At 40.5% G+C, this 19,568-nt stretch overlaps 1 protein-coding gene across 3 annotated transcripts in view; it reads right to left on the reverse strand.

Moving 5' to 3' along the window:
- Positions 1-19,568, reverse strand: part of NKAIN2 (sodium/potassium transporting ATPase interacting 2) — a 716,483-nt gene that overhangs the window by 16,600 nt on the left and 680,315 nt on the right. For 2 of the 3 annotated variants that reach the window (XM_089530445.1, XM_089530444.1), the window contains one exon: positions 12,110-12,166. The exons of the other annotated variant lie outside the window; for it this stretch is intronic. In XM_089530445.1, the coding sequence (XP_089386571.1) occupies positions 12,110-12,166 (57 nt within the window). The remainder of the gene's footprint in view (positions 1-12,109; positions 12,167-19,568) is intronic. 3 annotated transcript variants of the gene reach the window in all.

Genomic DNA, 19,568 nt, shown 5'->3' on the forward strand with positions numbered 1-19,568 from the left:
AAAATGTGGGCTATCCATTGGAACTAAGCAGATGGGAAAAATCACAGGAAAGGATTTCAAAATATACAGTGTCACAAAATTTAAAAGAAAACTGTTATGTTTTATTGATGGTATCTGACACCAGAGAAGATTTCAAAAATATATAAAAATAAAAATAATATTTGTTGGAAGTATAAAGATGAACCTGGACCATTTTATCATGGCTGGTTGTCATGAAAGCATGCAAGTAAGTACTGGAATTTGGTGAAGGATGCAATAAATGACATTTTGGATCTTAAGATCCAAAGAAAGCCAGAATTTTTTTTGCTAAATATGTATTTACATATGTATATGTAATAATAATAATAATAATAATAATTTCATACCCACCTCTCTCCATGGATTGAGGTGGGAAATAACAACAGACTAACAATACATAACGTAAGTTAAAAACACATCATTTAAAAACACATATCAATTAAATGAACAGGCAAGACACATGCATATTAAAACAATCCACATTTAAAATTCATTAAATAAAATTTACAATTTAAAATCACTGGGTCAGGCCTGCCAGAAGAGACCAGTAAACAGTCTGGCTGCCATGTTTTGAACTAACTGAAGTTTCCTAACTTGGAACAGAGATAGCTCAGTATACAGCCAAAGCCTTGCCTTCAGGTTACTAGCATGTACAATACCGTCTTTAAGTCATCCAGTGATAGGTGGGGGTGCAGCTGGTGTAACAGTTGAAGCTGATAGTAAGCACTCATGGCTGTCACAACTATCTTAACTGTCATTTGGAACAACGGATCCAGAGCACCCTCAAGCTGCAAACAGTCTTTCAGGGAGAGTGTAACCCCATCCAGGACTGTCTGACACACCTCAAACAGAGGTTAAGACCTTTGACAGTCAGCATCTCTGTCTCGTCCAGATTCAGTTTCAATTTGTTTTTCATTAATTAATTAATTAATTAATTAATTAATTAATTAATTCATAGGAGACACACTATCCTTAGCTGAGGCTATATTTGAAGGCATGGAGAAATATATTTGAGTGTCATCAGCATACTGATAGCACCCCACCCAAAACCTCTGGATGATCTCTCCCAGTAGTTTAATATAAATAGCTTTGGGGATAGGATATCACCTTGTGTTATGCTTTTTTGAGGAGTACATACATTTAGAACACAGCTCACGTTCTCTCTCACATTCCACTCCTAATTAATTCAGACTCTTAAACACCACTAATTAATTCCTAAATCTGACAGACCAAGTCTCTTAATTCTACTCCTCACTTCATTCAGATTTTGGCCTTCTCTTTAACTATCCTAACTACTCTATCACCTTCATTCCAAATTTCATTCACCAAAGTTATTGAAATCCTCTCAGACATTACACTAATTTCCACTCACTTTTAATATTTCATTCTCTCATCCCCTCCCAAGAGCTACTTACTTTATTACCTCTAATATAAAGTGCATACATAAACAAAATTTCATTAATATTATTGTTATTTTTGTGTGCCTTCAAGTAATTTCCAGCTTATAGTGATCCTAAGGTGACCCTATCATGGGGTTTTCTGGGGCTGAAAGTGTGGTGCGCCTAAGGTCAGCCAGTGCATTTCCATGGCTAAGAGGAGAACTGAACCCTGACCTTCAGAGTCATATTTCAATGTTCAAACCACTGCACCATGCTGGCTCTCCTATCTTAATATATAATAAATTAATTAAATAAAATTAAATAAAATTTAAGTTTGAGACATCACAGTAGGCAACCTTGTTAAGATGATTAATCTTCATGGCATGACATAAACATACTTTTTTGCATGCTTTTATCTACTTATGTTTTTACCAATGTTATTTTCTATCTTGCAAACTGTCCTAACTGACAGCTTTGGGGAAGAAATAGGGTATAAATAAAGTAAAAGAATAGAATACAGTATATTATAGCACTAATTATTCACCCTGAGGGAGTAGTGGGAATTTAGTCTATAAAGTGGAGCGGGTCCTGTGGGGTAGCAATCCTTCAACCACTCCACTGCTTTACACACATCTGCATATGAGACACATAACGTTCCCACTGAGTTCTGAAAACGTTCTGTGGCAGAACGATCTGGGAACGACTCATCACATTAGAGAAGTAATAATAGGATAATAACATATCGGGAACATATTATATTGCACAGCACCCCCTTTGAATGGGTGCTTTTGCTGAGTGCGTTCTCATATCGTACTGCTGTGGTGCATGCACATTTCTTTAGCTGGGGTGCGATGCCATGATGTCATCACTCTTTCATCTTTTTACCTCAGACAACTTCCAGTTGGACACTCTAGGACTGCAGAAGAGGAAATTGTCTCAGCCAATCAGGACACGAGGACTGACAGAACGGATAGGATCACTGCACTAACTTTTCATGTTCTGGTATGATAACGTTCCATCTGTTCAAGAACTGTTCTCATCGTTCTCACCCTGGAATGCTGTTGGAACACTTGAGGTCAGAATGGGAACTCAATGGGAACCAAACTGTGCAGTAAACTTTGCTGCGTTTTGTTCTCATTCGGTTCCTGGAATGTTATCATAATGCTACGCAATAAAGTTCACAGTGTGGCATACAGGTTAGTACTGCATTTGGATAGGGAATACCAAGGAACCATGAAACTCACTGCATATCAACAGTGTCAGTGGCTGTGACTTAGAGGTTACATACAGAGGGCTGGCTGTGTACAGCCAGACCAGAGCCAAGTAGAGGGCTTGATTAAGAAGTATTAATGAGGCACTAAGGATTAATCATTAATGCCAATACAGCTCCTAGCCTTCCACAGTTGCCTTTGCATGGATAAAATGAGTAGCAGAAAGTGCAATGATAACAAGTCATGACTTTGCAGGAGACTTGGCTTTTGCACTGCTGTATGAAAGAGGAGAAGGAATATATGTCATAAATAAGAAGCAGAGACCTTGGACATAGCATGTGAGAAAGCATAATGATTCAAGTGGGAGAGGAATAGAGTGAATCAAAAACAGTTGAACTGCCCATGTGTGTAGATAGATGCATAAATATGAGACGTACAGAGCAGGGTGTGGAAGGATGCAATGCACCATACATTTTCTGCCTCTCTCCTCTCAACTTGTCTGAATGAAAACAGATGAAAATTCCATAGACATACATCTCAAATATTAAGCAAGCCATCATTTTGAATTCTTGGGACCATGTGTTAACAGCAAACTTAACAGTTATATTTCAGAGCAAGTACTCAGTTTCTTTTGAATGGAGAGAGGATTCCTTCATGCTCCAGCTGGAGTTTTGCCATGCCCAATGTGTATATGTTGACTTCGTGCCTTCTGTGACATTTCAGATTTGTGAAATAGCTGCTGGCATGCTGAGAAGCATGACAAATCCCCTGTCACCCTTCCAGTCAACCATCGTGACCAAAACTCTACCACTCCTAGCAACCACAAATCAATTCTTCAAACTCAAGAGATCTGAAAACATCTAAAATGTGGTGGCTTTTACAAAGCCCTTTCCGGATGACAAAATCAATCAAACCAATAAGGGAGAATGAGTGAACACACACACACACACACACACACACACACACACACACACACACAATGCACTATTATTAGTGCCTATCAAGTGTCACGATTGCATAAGGAATCATTGGCTGCAGGAGAAAAGCTGAATTCAACACTTTTAATCAAAATAAAAGAGATAAAATGTGCTTGGGCACCAGCGAATGGAATGTGTGAGCCAGTATGGAGAAAAAAAAAGGTCAGAATTTCATAAAATGCAAGGTCTAGCATTGTGTTTCTCAGGTTTAACACACATGCGTATATGCATGCATGCATGCATACATACATGCACACACACACACACACACACACACACACATTTCAGGTTACAATCCTGACAGTAAATTCTACTTAACTGAATTAGACTTATTTCATAGTTGATAAATATAAGATAAGTATTTCTTTCATTAAAAGAAAGGCAGTTGTAGCTGGTTAGTTCCCATCTCAGAAAGGGAGTGAAACAGCTCCAGTTTTTAATTTAAACTTTAAAGTTGTTATCCAAGCTACTAAGGGGTGAAACAGACTGACTTGAAGGGGTGGCATGATGCTGCCCCTGAAAAAGCTGGCCCCACTCAAGCTTTTTTCCAGTGTAAAAAGGAGGAACAAAATGCCACTCCTTTTTGCGCCAGAAAAAAGTTGGCTTTTTCATCATTGATGTAGCTTTTCTGTGCTCCTGTGGTGTGCAGCATATAAATGCTGTACCACAAGAATACCACAAAGCTGCCTGCCATGTGGTGCATTGTGCCAGTCTGCATCAGCCCTAAGTCTATTTTGGGAACCAAATTTAGCACTCTGGAGAACTCCTTTAAAGTTTATATTAAAAGCTGAATGGACTCCCACCCCAATGACATGGAAGCCACCAGCAGTTACTGTTTGAAAATACCAGTGATGCCACTTGTGACTTCTATAGTCACATTCCACACAACAATCACAACTGCAGCTGATATGTGAGCTGTAAGAGGATCCTATTTCCATATCACCATTATTACTCAGTTGCAGAAGAAGTGCAGATTGTTGGCTATAGAAGAGCTGAGTCAAGGAAAATATTTGAAACTACTAGTAGGCAACTGCACAAATAAAGCAGTACTCTGGAAAATAATAGACTCATAGTGCTGGAAGAGAACTAAAGTGTCATCTATTTCAGCCATCTGCTGATACAGCAAAACTAGAACTGTAGCATCTCAGAAGGTACCCTGTTCTTACACAGGACTAAATAAAAAAGGCCCAAATATGGTGCTGGAATTCACAGAAGGGCATATTTGGGGCTGGATGGTGTGAGACATGGCTAGTACTGGAGAAAGTATGAAAGAACATAGTATGAGGTGACAAAAGTACTAAAGGCACAGTACTCTGGCTGAGCTCTGACCAAAAAAGAGTAAAGTAGTACCATTGGCCCAAATCCAGTCTAGGGACCTTCTTGCATCGCTTAAATAACCTGTCTTACCACCTCCAAATTGAAGTCTAATTTGGGAGGCAGCCAGGTCCTAGCGCAAGGATTTTGCTGCCGAAGCTGCTGGCCAAGTCCAGCCCAGCTGCAGCCCAGTGTGACACTTTGATGGCCATTTTTTGCAGTTGGAAAGCTCCTTGTTTTGAAATAAGGCTGCAGAAGTGTGCCTGGGACCTGGGCTGCAGCCAGGCTGGACTTTCCCGGCAGCTTTGGTGGCAAAATCCCTGTGATTGGACCCAGCTGCCTCCCAAATTAGACTTCAACTCAGAAGAGGTAACCTGGGTGTGACACCCATTTCTATTTAAACTATTTTATTTCTTCTGGGATGACAGCATCCTGGGTCTCTTTCCCACTGCTATCCCTAAACTAAGGGGGGATACAAATGGGTGGCTCCATACCATCCCTCATTGGTGCCACACCAGCCGCACGGTGCGGCACTGATGCACTCCCTAAAAAGAGGCTGCCTAGAGCGGCTTCTTTTTAAAAGTGTCATAAGCACTTCTAATGATGCCTCTTCCAGCGAGTGCCATTTGGGCGCCCAGACACCCCTGCATCACAATGCTGCGCCCTGTGTGGATGGGGACATAGAAAGATGGTCCACGGGCATCGGTTGTAGGGCTTGCCACGTATGGACGCCCAGCCCTATGGGGCCCTAAAATTGGCCCCAGGCACAAAGCACGAGTCTGTAGTGGGCTTCAGTTAGACACTTTAAAAGATCTCCTTTTTTAAAGGAACATGTATAATGATGGTAATGTGGATGAAATTTTAAATTACTGACAAGCTTTTATTAAACTAAAATCTGAACTTTATTAAACAGTTGTTTTAAACAGATGTTACTTGAACAGCTTTAAATAAACATTGGTTCAGGCCCTTGTGTTTCTTAGTTCATCTGGTAATATTACTTCCTTGATGTTAACTTTGGCACGTTACAGGCTGCCTAAAAGCGGCGGTCTGCCGCTGCCGCCATTTGCAGCGCGGGGGAGCCTCAGCGGCCAAACCGCGAGGTTCCCTTGCGCCGCAAAAAATAAGCGCCAAAATGTCGCTTCTTTTTGCGCCCCGGATGTGATGCCTCGAGGCACTAGTCGCGCACTTGCGGCGTCACATCCGGGGCGCGGCGTGTGGATGCTACGCGTCCACTAAGTCAAGATGGTGGTGCCCGTGTGGAACGGGCACCGCCATTTTGTAGGTACCCAGTACGTACTAGGGTTAGGGGCGTCAGGAAGTGACACCCCTTCCTAACCCTAGTACGTCCTGGGGACGTACTATACGCCCGTCCGGAAAGGGGCTTTGTTATAAATGTTCAACTCTCCATATTGTATCAACGTTACAGGATCTCAAGGACACTCACCTTGTCTTTTCCCTTGCTTAGCTTTCCTAAGCCCTATAATAAATCTGCCACACATGCAAAGTATAACCCGCAGGTTATTTCCTCGAGATAACTCCCTAACCTGGAGTATCAATTATAAGCCCCTCACACTGGACTATAACCTCAGTTCCCCCCCTGGAACTTTCAAACAACATGTCCCTCTCTGGACTTGGCATGACCCTATCTCTCTGGAGTCTAAACCCTATCTAAGATTCCCACTGTCACACACGGCATTTTCAACCTTCCCCAGTCAGCATCCTATTGGTGGAGATCAGCTGGCTTGTGATTGGCTGGTGCTATCACAGGCCAATCTGTCTTTTCGCTACACCGGGTTATTTAAGAGGTGCGATAAGGTCCTAAATCTATTCTCAGCTAGAGTAGAATGCACTTCCTGGTTTACTCACATCTCCAAATCTGATGACCATTTCCACAACATGTTTCCCTCAGCCATTAATACAATTGCATTAAAACAAAACATGAATACAAAACTGAGTCTAAGATAGAAACCCTACAGGAGTCCATTAGGTACCTCTCTGTGCTGATGAGAAGCCACTGAAGAGTAATTTTTTTTGGCATGCTTCATCACTCAACAACCAATCACTTAACGGTAGCATCATCTCGTTGTTGTTAGCTTGTTGTTGACTTCAACTTATGGTGATTCTATGAATGGGAGACCTCCAAGTCACCCTATAATCAGATTCAGGTTTTTCAGACTCAGGTCTGGGGCTCCCTTGACTGAGTCTATCCATCTGGAATGTGGTCTTCCTATTTTCTTATTGCCTTCTACCTTATCAAGTATCATTGCTTTTTCCAGTGAGTCATGTCTTCTCATGATATGGCCAAAGTACAACAGCCTCAGTTTAGTCATCTTAGGTCCCATACAGGCAGGCCAAAATAAAGCTGCTTTGGGTCACTTTGAGATATGCTGTGTCCTAAGAGTCCGGAGGCCATGCCAAAGCCACGCTCCAGTCCTTAGGAGTCCTTCCAGACTCTTAGGATGCATGCATCATTTAAACAGCATACCTCAAAGTGACCCGAAACTGCTTTATTTTGGCCTGTCTGTATGGGGCCTTAGCTTCTAGGGCGAGTTCAGGGTTGATTTGATCTAGGACACATTTATTTCTCTTTTTTAGCAGTCCATGTATCCTACACTTCTACCCTCTTCTCCAGCACCACATTTCAAATGTACTGATTTTTTTCCTATTAGCTTTATTCACTGTTCAGCTTTCACAGCTATATATAGAAACTAGAAATACCATAGCATGGATGATCTTGACTTCAGTGTTCAATTATTTCTTTACAATCTTCTAGTCCCTTCATAGCTGTCCTTCCAAGCCCTAGTCCTCTTCTGATTTCTTGACTGTAGTTTTTATTCTGATTAATGACTGAGCCAAGGTATGGAAAATCTTGAACTATTACAATGTTTTTAAAGTTATGTAAATCGTCTGTGGTCATTATTTTTATTTTCTTAATGTTCAGCTGCAAATCTGACTTTACACCTTCTTCCTTGACTTACTTCAGTAATTGTTTTGTTGCTATTTTCTGCTAGTACTATGGTGTCATCTACATATAGTGAATTGTTTATATTTCATCCTCTAATTTACTCACCTTCTTCCTCAAAGTCTAATCCTGCTGTAGGTATGATATGTTCAACATACACGTTAAACAGATAGGATGATATGATGCAGCCTTGTCTGACCCCCTTGCCAATTGGAAACCATCCTGTTTCTCTGTATTTTGTACTGATGCTAGCCTCTTGTTCTGAGTACAGGTTATGCAGGACAATAACATGTTGCAGAACACCCATTTCTTTAAGAGCAGTCCATAGTTTTCCACGATCTACACAATCCAAGGCTTTACTATAAAGGATACGGATGTGCATGGATAGATAGACAATATTTAAAAAATAAATTTAAATTAATTAAAACAATATAAATTATTTTAAAAGATACAAAAGTTAAAAAATAAATGTACACCACAATAAAAAAGCCTTCCTGGCACAGTTACATATTAAAAGCCTCCTTAAACAAAAAAGTTTTTCCCTGTTGGCAAAAGGAAGACAGAGAGGGGGCCAGCCTAGTCTCCTGTGGAAGGCAGTTTCAAAGGGTAGGAAGAGTCACTGAGAAGGCTCTTTCTCTCGTATCCTCACCAAGTGAGATTGTGATGGTGGAAAGACCAAGAGAAAGCCTTCCACTGAAGATCTTAAGAATTCTTGCAGGTTCGTATGGAGAGATACGGTCTTTGAGACAGTCTACCTTCTTCAAGGTAAAAAGGGCTTACACCTTAGCTGGGACAACTGCAACTCCTCTTCTCTTCAGCAGTCCTTTTTCTGAGTGGAACTAGTAAGTGCTGCCTTTCCTTTAGGGTTTCTCCTTTAAGGTCATGAGGGAAGAGGAAATGAGATAAGAGACCCATCCTCAGATCCCTCCTCTTCATGCAGAACCAGAAGCTCCTTTCCCCCTTGGTCCAAAACTCTTAACCTGGCCCAGAAGGGCTTATCTGGTTGGCTAGCCAATCCATGGTCACCCACCAGCAGCCCCCACCTGTCCTGCAGATCTTCTGCTGGCAAACAATTGGGGGATCCACTTGGGTGGGAGGTAGCATAGAAAAACCTTCCTTGGAGGTGTAATTTTTAAAAGACAGGATGTAGCACATGGTGGAGAGATTACTTAACTAGACAAAGACTAGCTTGAAAGTGAAAAAGGTTTGTTCATGCTCTGAGCTGCTATCATATTCAGTCTGCTTGGGATGAACAAGAACATTACCACATATACTTGACTATATATCAACCTCATATATAAATTGAGGACAGGTTTTGGGGCAAAAATTATGGGTTTTGATATGACCCATGGGTAAGGATAAAACTTAGGGTCATGTAACAAAGGCTCTAAAGGATGAAGCAAAGGGAAACAATGTCAAAGAACTTATAAAATTCCAGGAAGCATAATTGTTTGCGCTCACACTAAAGGCTGAATGGATGAGAGTAGAAAGGGGTCAGTGCTTCTATGACAGGTTACACTCTTGCCTTTCACCAGGGGATGGTTCCTTTTTAAATAAGAGTTAAAATACTTTATTTACATTGGCCCATGGGTTAGTCAACTCAGATTTTGAGGGGGTCAATTTTTTGACTAAAATTTCTAGACTTATACATGAGTATGCAGTATACAGTAATTAGGGAGTCTTTGATGTTCCTTATATCCTTTGCAGAGTGATTAGAGAATGCCAACTTATCCAAATCCCTGGCAGTCAAAACAAACAGAATGACAGCCCAGTCCTCTGAAGATGTACTTAGATATAAAATGGATTCCCTTGCAGCTTGAACCTTCTTTTGATAAACACACACATAACACACACAAATACACCAGCAGCTCATCACCCCTGTCCTGTGCAGATTAAGTCAGTAGAAAATCAGCACCACAGAGGACATGCCTGTGTCACACTCCAGTTCAGGAAAATCCTAACACATTTGACTTTACTGAGCTAAATCTATTCTCCTAATTACAACAAAACCAAAGCTCCTCATGCAGCCATCTCAAGTTTCTTTAGAGCACTCCCATTTCATTTCCTCACTTGAATTGTTGTTGACTGTATAGTTAATATATTGCTTTTAAGATACTCCTACCACACTTGAACTTTTGTCCATGTGTATTTATATCCATAGAAGAAATTTTATGCCACCCACCTAAGATTGCTTTAAATTTGTTGAATCCGTTTTTCTGAAGCCCAAGGAACACATTTGTCTATATTCTGTTATTTTGCTTCTAAGTCTGCAAGTCACTTATCCTGGAGATAAGGTGAATCATATCCATACACCATAGTTCAGTCATTCCTGGGTTTCAGACTACACTGGCTTCACCTAGCCCACAACAACAATATCTTTGGGGCTTTAATTTTCCAGAACCACTGGTACTGTCATCATGGCCCCTGTCCTTAGAATATTTCACCATTAATAGCTGCAGAATCGACTAGTTTGTTAGAATGGAAAACTGCAGAACTTTAAACTATATTCGACAGCTGGTAAATAATGCATAAGGACCTGAGGGAGAACGTGTAAAAGTACACTATTCTCCCTAAGTCAAATTTCAATTGGACCAGGCTACTTTTATCATTGTTTGTAAAACTGTGTGCCATTTTGCACATGGAGCATTCAGAAACTGTCCCTGACAAAATGCTTCAAATGGGCTGGGGAAAATAGCAGGTAGGGCTGAGCCAGTGAAATTTAGAGTAATGAAAGCAAGATAGGATCACTGAGTTCCTAAGGAAATAAACTGTTATTGGGAAGCTGTTGTAGGCTGCTTTATTGCAAAGGGAGTAGAGAAATAAAATTGGTACAAATGGACAAAAGCTCTAGCAGAAGGAAGGGAACTCCATAGACCTAAAGTGAGAGTTTTAAAAGGTATAACTTAAAATAGGGCCCAAACAGACAGGCCAAAATAAAGCTGCTTTGGGTCACTTTGGAGGTATGCTGTTTAAATGACACAAGCATCTTAAGAGGCCAGAAGCTGCACCAAAGCTGCGCTCCAGTCTTTCATTCTGGGTTCAAAGTGCCAAAGTAGTCTTCACTCTTTTAACTCAGCAGGGGGGAGAGGAAAGGAAGGGGTGGAATCTTGCCCTTTCCAGTAAGCTCAGGCAAAAGTAATCTGCCACAGTCTCTCTTAACTTGCATCTTTTCCCTAATTAAAATACTTTTGCTGACCACCTTCTGATGTTGCTTGGCCACATATGTCCCAGTTTTAATCTATGAAATGTTGGAGGTATGTTAGTAACATGTGCTGGCATAAAAGTGATGCATGTCTTTTCATGGTTGTTGTGGAGGAACAAAATCACTGCCTACTCCATGCAAGAATTTCCACTGTGTTGAGACTCAGCCTCCTCCTGCACCCCTCAACACAGCCATGCCTTGCTTGGGGAGCCTCAAAGAAGTCTATGCACAACTCACAAAGACTTTTGAAGCACCTTGGAAGATCTTGGAGGATGTCTTTGTTGTAGTGTGTCTGGTTATAGGGACATAGCCAGATGGGCCAATCCCAGACACTACATGACCAGGTTATTGGGGAGCAGGAGGAAGGTGAGCCATGAGTAGAGATTATTGTGGGGGGTGTTTATTACAGGGAGGGGGAAGGTGAGCCCTGTGTAAAGAAGAAGCAGTGTTCAGCCTGGGGGGGGGGGGCACATAATGCTCTATCTCTGTAAGCAAGACTTCAGTCTCTGTGTATGTAATTATCATTTCAAATGGGCTCACACGAAGCATCTCCCACAGCTATATCCTAACCTAACATATAATAAGCTTGAGGCAAGGCAACATGTGTTCTGGTGTTTCAGATAGTTGTTTGGTTGCCTTTTTTTTTTTTTTTTTGTAAAGTGTGTAGTGTATTTAGGGGATATAGAGCAGTCCTTCAATAACCTTTGTAATATGTTTATGCAAACACTTTATCCAGTTCACTCTGCCACAGTCTTTAGCCACTCATATAAAGTCAATAAAATAGCATCAAACATAATAGAAACATGACTGCAGGCCAAACATTAAAAAGTAGGGGAAAAAATAAAACTCCTTCAAAGATACTCTGGACAAGAATGTCTTATAATGCATGTGAAGTACCAGAATGGGTCAGACTAAGGGAATGCTCTTTGGTAAGTGTATTCTACAGGTTAAGAGATGCTAGAGAAAATGCTCTGCAAGGATTCCCACCAATCAAACAAAAGAGATGCTAAGCAAAACATTCAAAATTTTTAAAGGAATATACATACTCTGGTTTGCTCCGGGGAGCCAGTAGGCCAATCTTCCTCTCATCACCGGGTATTCAGCTGTAAATTTTAGCAGGCCAAAACTCAGATGAGAGTTTGAGAAAATAAAGATGTGATTTTCTTGGCTAGGTAATGGTATTTTTTAAACAGAATTCATTAATAAAGAACTGGATGCTACTTTAGCAGCTGCTAAACAGTGTTAGCCTGTTAAGTTGCCCAGTGCTATTTCTGGAGTGGATGAAAGGGGTGAGAAATTAGGCAACATGCAGTGGGTAGATGCATAATTGTCATGGCCATTGGGATGCAGGCTTATGTCCCCACCTGACTAACACCTAGTTATGCCATGTAGGGCTTCTGAAATACAAACACAACCCTAGCCTTGATTTAGCAATCTGGAATGCATTCTCTGCTCCCAGCCCCCTCTCTGTTCTTTGGCATTCTCAATTTATCAGTCTCATTCAACTCACTGTAATATCTTACCCATGCTAGCCATGGCTAATAATGCTTCCTAAAATCTGACGTACTCCCAACTTTTAAACCATGGATTGCATTTATTTGGTTATGTCTGTACCAGTTCAAGAAATCCTATGAGGAACAGTACCAGAAATTAATGAGTCAAATTACTTGGTGGGAGAATGGGAATATCATAGGCCTTGTCTGTATGGGTGAAGAAAAATCCCAGTGCTAGTGCTATATGTTTCCACAATGCGCAGCAGCTTCTGGTGAAATACCATGGCTTTCCCTGGTTAACATGGCTTTTCCTCAGAGTTAGCAAAGTCACAGGAACTGGAAGCCCTGATATTTCTTCAAAACCCCTGTCATGCAAACAGCTGGATTGGACCAATTAACACACCAGGCACCAAACCATCCCCTTTCTCTGTGCCAAGCAGCATGAGGAAAAGGCATGGCTTGCTCCTAGACCTATCACTGCTGCATCCCTTTCAAGCAGGATTCCATGGACAGACCTTCCAGCATGCTGACACTTCTCTGGAGGGAGGACTCACCTATGGGACTAATGAGAGGAAAGGGTATAGGAACCCCTCCTGATCACATAGCAAGGGTCTCTGGTGGACCCTGGGAGGTTCATCCATGGAGCTCCTGCAGTTAAGGGACATGACAGCAGCTCTGGGGACAGGCCATTTGTGCTGATGCAGTGCTGACCCAACTGGTTTATGCAGAGAACAGTACGTGTAGCCACCTCATGGCCAGTCTGGGGCCAGATCCAGAGCATAACGCTCTGGACTGGCCCCAGACACATCAGCCAGTGCAGACAAGGTCCTAATTACTACAATTGGATACCAAAGACAGATATTCTGTAATTAACTGAACAGAATAGTTGCTTGTTATTTTAAAAAGAATGTTACTAAATGTGTTGTGATTTTAAGCTATTCAGTGCTGCATTGTATTTCTATAGTGAATACCACTAGCATTTAATTTTTTTTTTAAAAAAGAAAAATAAACAAAAACTGATTTATGTAATAAGAGTGTGTGATATATGAAGACACAATAGGCTAAAATTAATGGTGGTCACAATCCCCCTAGCTTCCGACAGTAATCAGGCATATTTTTAAAAAAATTAAATAGCATCCTATGACAATGATGAGACACCAAAATGGCAGCATTGCTTCTGTCAAAGCACTGAGATTATTTAGATGTATTTGAAATTCAGGTTTGACAGTTCCCTCAGCAGATAGTGATAAATGTTCAGAGAGGGATGGACCTAGGTAGCAAGAGAGAAAGTAAATTAACATATAGGAAGCTAGTGACAGCATCATTTCTAGTGTGTGATTCTTTTTCTTAATATTTTTGCACAGCACAACTATGTCTCTTAGGGATTTTTTTAACATCAAGTTCATTAGTTAGGAAAGCAGCAATCCATAACCAATTTTCTTTTCATGTTGTGCTTGTTCACATATAAACCCAGCCCTTTTGTTAAAAACATTTGCAATTAATCCCTCAAACAAAGGAAATGCAAATCTTACAGACTCCCCTAACCAAAATCCTCCAAACTCAAGGCCCTGATCACCATCTATTATACACTAAAATGAATTGAAATTCCCAATTTGTGCCTAACCTAATTTTCTACTGATAATAGGCATGGATTCCCAGAAGCACTCCACACATCTTGATAGTAACATCCTAATTTCCTTTCCTGGTAAATGTTTTAAATAAGATTTTAGCACCAAAGGAAATTAACCTTTAAATTAATTGTAATTATAAAATGCCACCGCTGATTTTGTCTGCAGCCTAATTGCTTGCTATTATTTAAACCAGCTGCACCTCAGCTGAGCTTTAGATTTCCCAGAGTTACAGGGTACCAGCCGATCAAGGTATCTGTTTCTGTTTGTGATCAGGCTGGTCCATTTCTGGTTCTGCAGAGCATTACATTCATATGAAAAATAGAGTTGAGATTGTGAAGTTGAAGGCTTTCACGGTTGGCATCCATAGTTTTTTGTGGGTTTTTCAGGCTATGTGGCTGTGTTCTGGAAGAGCTTATTCCAGGAATATATTCTTCCAGGAATAAACTCTTCCAGAACATGGCTCCATAGCCCAAAAACCCCACAAAAAACTATAGATTTGAGATGGCTTTCATTTGGTGCTTGGAAATTTTATATAAATGGATCCTTGAACAGATCATGCCTGAAATCGCACTGGAAGCCAAGATGATCAAACTGAGGATGCTGTACTTTGGCTACAACATGTGAAGGCATAGCTCATTTGAAAAGACAAGAATACTAGGAAAGGTGGAGGGAAGTAGAAAGAGAGGAAGACTAAAAACTAGATGGATAGACTCTTCAGGGAGATCACAGGTAAGAATTTGCAGGACATAAGGAGAGCAGTGGAGGAAAAGCGGGCTTGGAGATGTCTAATCTATAGGGCAGACATGAGTCGGGATCGATTCAAAGGCAGTTAACAACAACAACAAAGTGTTATTGTGAGTAAAAGGCCTGACGACATCCCTCTCAAGAAGGAAAGAGAAGGACGAAGTACAAGTTCAAGCTGCCCCTGACAAAGCTGGACTGGGGCCACAGCAATCACATGCCATGGCCCCAATGTGCCTTTTTGCCAGTCAAAAAAGGAGCAGTAAACAGTTTGAATCCATGGATTAAAAAATCTGTGGATAAGGAGGGCTAACTGTATATCATTCCAGTCTCCAAAAATACACATTACCTCATCTAGTATGCTTTTATATTTTCCTGATTCTGGTTTTTGAATTCATCATTCTTCCTAGCATTTTTAGTATCTTACAACATCACAGAATGTCAGTGCTGGCACTTCAATGAAAGTGATTTGGTGTTATAAATCCCTTTGTTAGAGAATCTCTAAGAGTCATCCAATGATAGGTTTTGCTGCTTTTAGTATTAGGAGAAAGGCGGAATGAATAAATAAATAAATAAATAAATAAATAAATAAATAAATAAATAAATAGGGTTTATGCAGAGAAAACATGTGTAATTCTTGGACAGTTCCAAGAAACTTTTTCAGTGCAACAATCCAAGAGAGACTAGTCAAATAGGTTAAGGTTATGTAGCTAACCACATGGTAAGCAATTAACTAAGCTCTGCACTAATTATCATCACATGCATTCCTGAATACATATTGATGGTCTTCTCATAGCACTGACCATTTTTGTTTTGAGCCCTGAATAAAATATTGAGGCCTAGAGGCTTTAGCTTTGTGGAGTATATTTTTCTTTTCATTACTATCTTGAGGTCCACCAGAATGTTTTTCCTTCCTCCTCTCTTAATGTTGTACTCGTATAACAATGCTTGTGAGAAGTAAGGATGTAAATTATTGACTATTTTCTCCTTCTATGCAAGAGCAAGCAATTTCTGCAGTTTTCTGTGAGTTATGGAGGAAAATGAGTATTTCTGCACAGTTACAGCCTGGGATTTGTATACCACATACCATTTTGCAAAATTATTCCGCACAAAAATACATAGAATCAAAGAGTTGGAAGAGACCAACAAGGGCCATCCAGTCCAAGCCTATGCCATGCAGGAATTCACAATCAAAGCACCCCCAACAGATGGCCATCCAGTCTCTGTTTAAAGACCTCCAAAGAAGGAGACTCCACCACTCTTTGAGAGAGTGTGTTCTACTGTCGAAGACCTCTTACTGCCAGGAAATTCCTCCTAATGTTGAGGTAGAATCTCTTTTCCTGTGGCTTGCATCCAATGTTCTGTACCCTATTCTCTGGAGCAGCAGCAAATGTGGATTGTTTTCATGGAAACTATTTTTTTTTATGTCCAGACAACACATTTTAATGCAAAAAACCCTCTGCCCTCAATTTCATAAAACACATGACTGGTGCAAATTTGGTGGGGTTTGCAGATAAAATACCAGTTTAACATAAACAATGCATGTGTGTTTCTAGAAAAAGTTTTTTTTAGTGTGCCATATTCAAGGAGGTTGGGGTAAAATGCAAAAGGTTTCCAAGCACCATTTTTGTGCAAATTAGTAGCAATTTTAGACAAAATATAGTTTTTGCATCAAAAATCCCCTTCAGTTTCTGGAAACTGCTTTTAAAAAAAGGTAGAGGTTTTTTTTTGCACCAACAACTACAATTCTTGCACAAAAAACACTGCTTACAGAAGCAGTGAAAAATCCATTCATTCTATGTAAAATTGGGTTTTTGTGAAAATTGCATCAATTTCAAGCAAACACTTCTCATGTGTTTCTGCAATGAGTGATTCTTTTGCAGAAAAATATGGGATTTCTAAAAAACTCTATTGTTTCCAGAAACATACATGACTTTTTGGGCACACAAGCCATGAGTTTTTCACCAACTCACCAGTTTTGTCCTAAATATCCCAATACGTGCGTTTTGCGTCAACCCACCAATTTTGTCCCAAATATCCCATGTATTTCTCAGCAGAATAATTTCCTGAAACACTCTGGTGGAAATATGAATACCAGGGGAAACTGTACAACATCCTTACCTTTGTGTTATTCTTGACTGACAGCTAATGGCCAACATTTATTCCTTGGAGAAGGTAAAGGGGGTTTGAACCTTTGTTTTTAGGGAAGCATGGGTATTGGTAGTATCAGAGTTATTGCAAGCTAAACCAACAGAACTCTTGAGATAAGGTGTTCCAGCTTCATTGTTTCCCTGCATGTGTGGCTTGAATATGGATGTTCCAACTATGGCAATCTGTGACTGGTGGACTTTGTCATGGATGCTAAAAGCATATCTCTCTCTTTCTTTCTCTTTTTCATGCTCACACACACATTTTAAAATATGCTCTGGCTGTATTTTCCCCCCTTCCCAGATGGGTTAAGCACATTCTTTTTTCCCAGGGTAACAGTGAAACATAATCAGTACCAGCACAATGCAGCTATAGGATTGCTCTGTTAATCTTATTTTATCTCCATAACAACTTCCTATCAAATATTTGCTGAACTGCTGGGAAAAATATTCAAATGTGAGAGGTTTTTTGAATTTGTATTACAGCTTCAAATATATACAAGTGCGTACGTTTGGTTTTGCTGTGCGTTGTCCTGCCTCAAGGTAACATTTAAACGACCAAAATAATATAAGCTATAGTCTTCTCACAGGATTCCAATTGTTAGACTGCAAATTTTGCATGATCTTGAATTATTCTTGTCATATAAAAGGATCCCCAAGGACAGAAGAAGATGAATACAAAACAGAAACGTGGATTCAAATAATAAACTGCTTCCTCACAATGAAATGTTGCTGCCTATTTTGGTATCTCTTTTTTCGTATCCTAGTTTTGGAACTTGAGAGAGAATGGGAGAGAGAGAGAACTCTCTCCAAGATATTATTTTCAACATTTTCCTACTGGCTGGCTGGCTGAGCAAATGCAATGGCACTGCCATGGTGCAAAAAGCCTGGAATACTACCTATAGGGTTAAAGGCTCAAAAGAAAAGTTGAGTTAAATACTTGTTTAAACACACATAACTCTGTACAAAGAATTTATCCTGAGTGAAGAAACATAAGTGTAGAAGAAGGGAACAGGTTCAAAGTGTCAAAGTCCATTTACAGCCAACAACCTTTTAGTGACATGCATACGTGTAGCTGCAGTTTATGTGCATGCATGTCTCTTTTTGTATGGAGCACAGGGGGCTATTCCCTTAACATCCATCCCCAAACCTTCTCACCAAGCAGGTGTCAAATCTTAGGAGGGCTTGTTATTTCTGTTTCTAACTGGTGGGGAGGGAAGGGAAGGGAATGGGAGAGATTATGAAGATATGTCTATTCTAGGCTTCCAAGGGAAGGAAAATGAGGACACAGTATGCCCATGAACATACCTCCTTGTTTCTCCCCACCTCTTACTTGAGCCCAGCTGCTACTTCATGGTCTGAATTGCCTATGTTCCCTTCCTCTACACTGCTAACCAGCAGCAGTTGCCCAGGAAAGAGATGCAAAACTGCACAGATAGAGCTTTGCTTTATCAATGTGTTTAGAGATGAATAAGAGAAAAGAGCCTGCCTGTGTACAAAGTGTACACAGCTTATGTAGATAGTCAGGGATCTGCTTCATGTCCAGTGTACATCTGATTAGTGTGTACATATTATTTATGTTTGATGTATACTCTGCACTTCAACAAGTTTTTAGGGCTGCTTGCAAAAAACTAAAACCAAAGCACTGAAACCCTATAACTTAAAACAATCATATGATAGCAGCCGGCAGAATTAAAAACAAACACCAAGCACAATGTAGTCACATCAAGCAGCATAAAATCAATCAAGGGCCTGGGACCGACCACCCCAAAAGGGTGGCCTGCCAGAGGCCTATTTCCCTCTGGACGGATGCCGCAGCCGCCAAACCGTGGGGCGTCCCTCCAGAGTAAAAAGAAGCCGGAAAAATCGAGTTCTTTTTGAGCTGCCAGGTGGACTTCTGTGTATATGCTGCACATCACTTATGTCAAAATGGCGGCACCCATGTACACGGGACACCACCATTAGTCTGCACCTGCACCATGCTAGGGTTAGGGACCGTGTGGTTGGTGCGCAGTCCCTAACCCTAGAATCAGTGGCAGCATGGCACTTTGGGACCGTCTGTCCCATGCCAATATCAGTGTACAGTGGACTCTTGTTATACTCTGGGGTTTGGTTCCAAGATCCCCTGTGGATAACAAAATCTGTGGATCAAGTCCCATTAAATATGATGACATAGCAAAATGGTGTCCCTTATAAAAAATGGAAAATCAAGGTTTGATATTTGAAATTTATACTTTTTTTGAACATTTTCAAACCGTGGATGCTTGAATCCGTGTATAAAAAAATCTGTGTATAAGAAGGGCCAAATGTATCTCAGATGTAAAAAAACAACAACCAGGCAGGGCCCACTGGAGAAAGAGCCAGAGAGTCACCACTAAGAAGGTCCAAGCCTTTTTTGGTTATCTATTGCCCTTTAGAGATTGGGGTCATCTGAAAAAGGGTGTTTTTTGACGTATAGGTGTATAGGTAAGCACATGTGGAAACAGTGTTAAT

This window comes from Sceloporus occidentalis, unplaced genomic scaffold (assembly GCF_023333645.1).
Source record: "Sceloporus occidentalis isolate IW3139 unplaced genomic scaffold, rSceOcc1.0.p SCAF_6, whole genome shotgun sequence".
Classification (NCBI taxonomy): domain Eukaryota; kingdom Metazoa; phylum Chordata; class Lepidosauria; order Squamata; family Phrynosomatidae; genus Sceloporus; species Sceloporus occidentalis.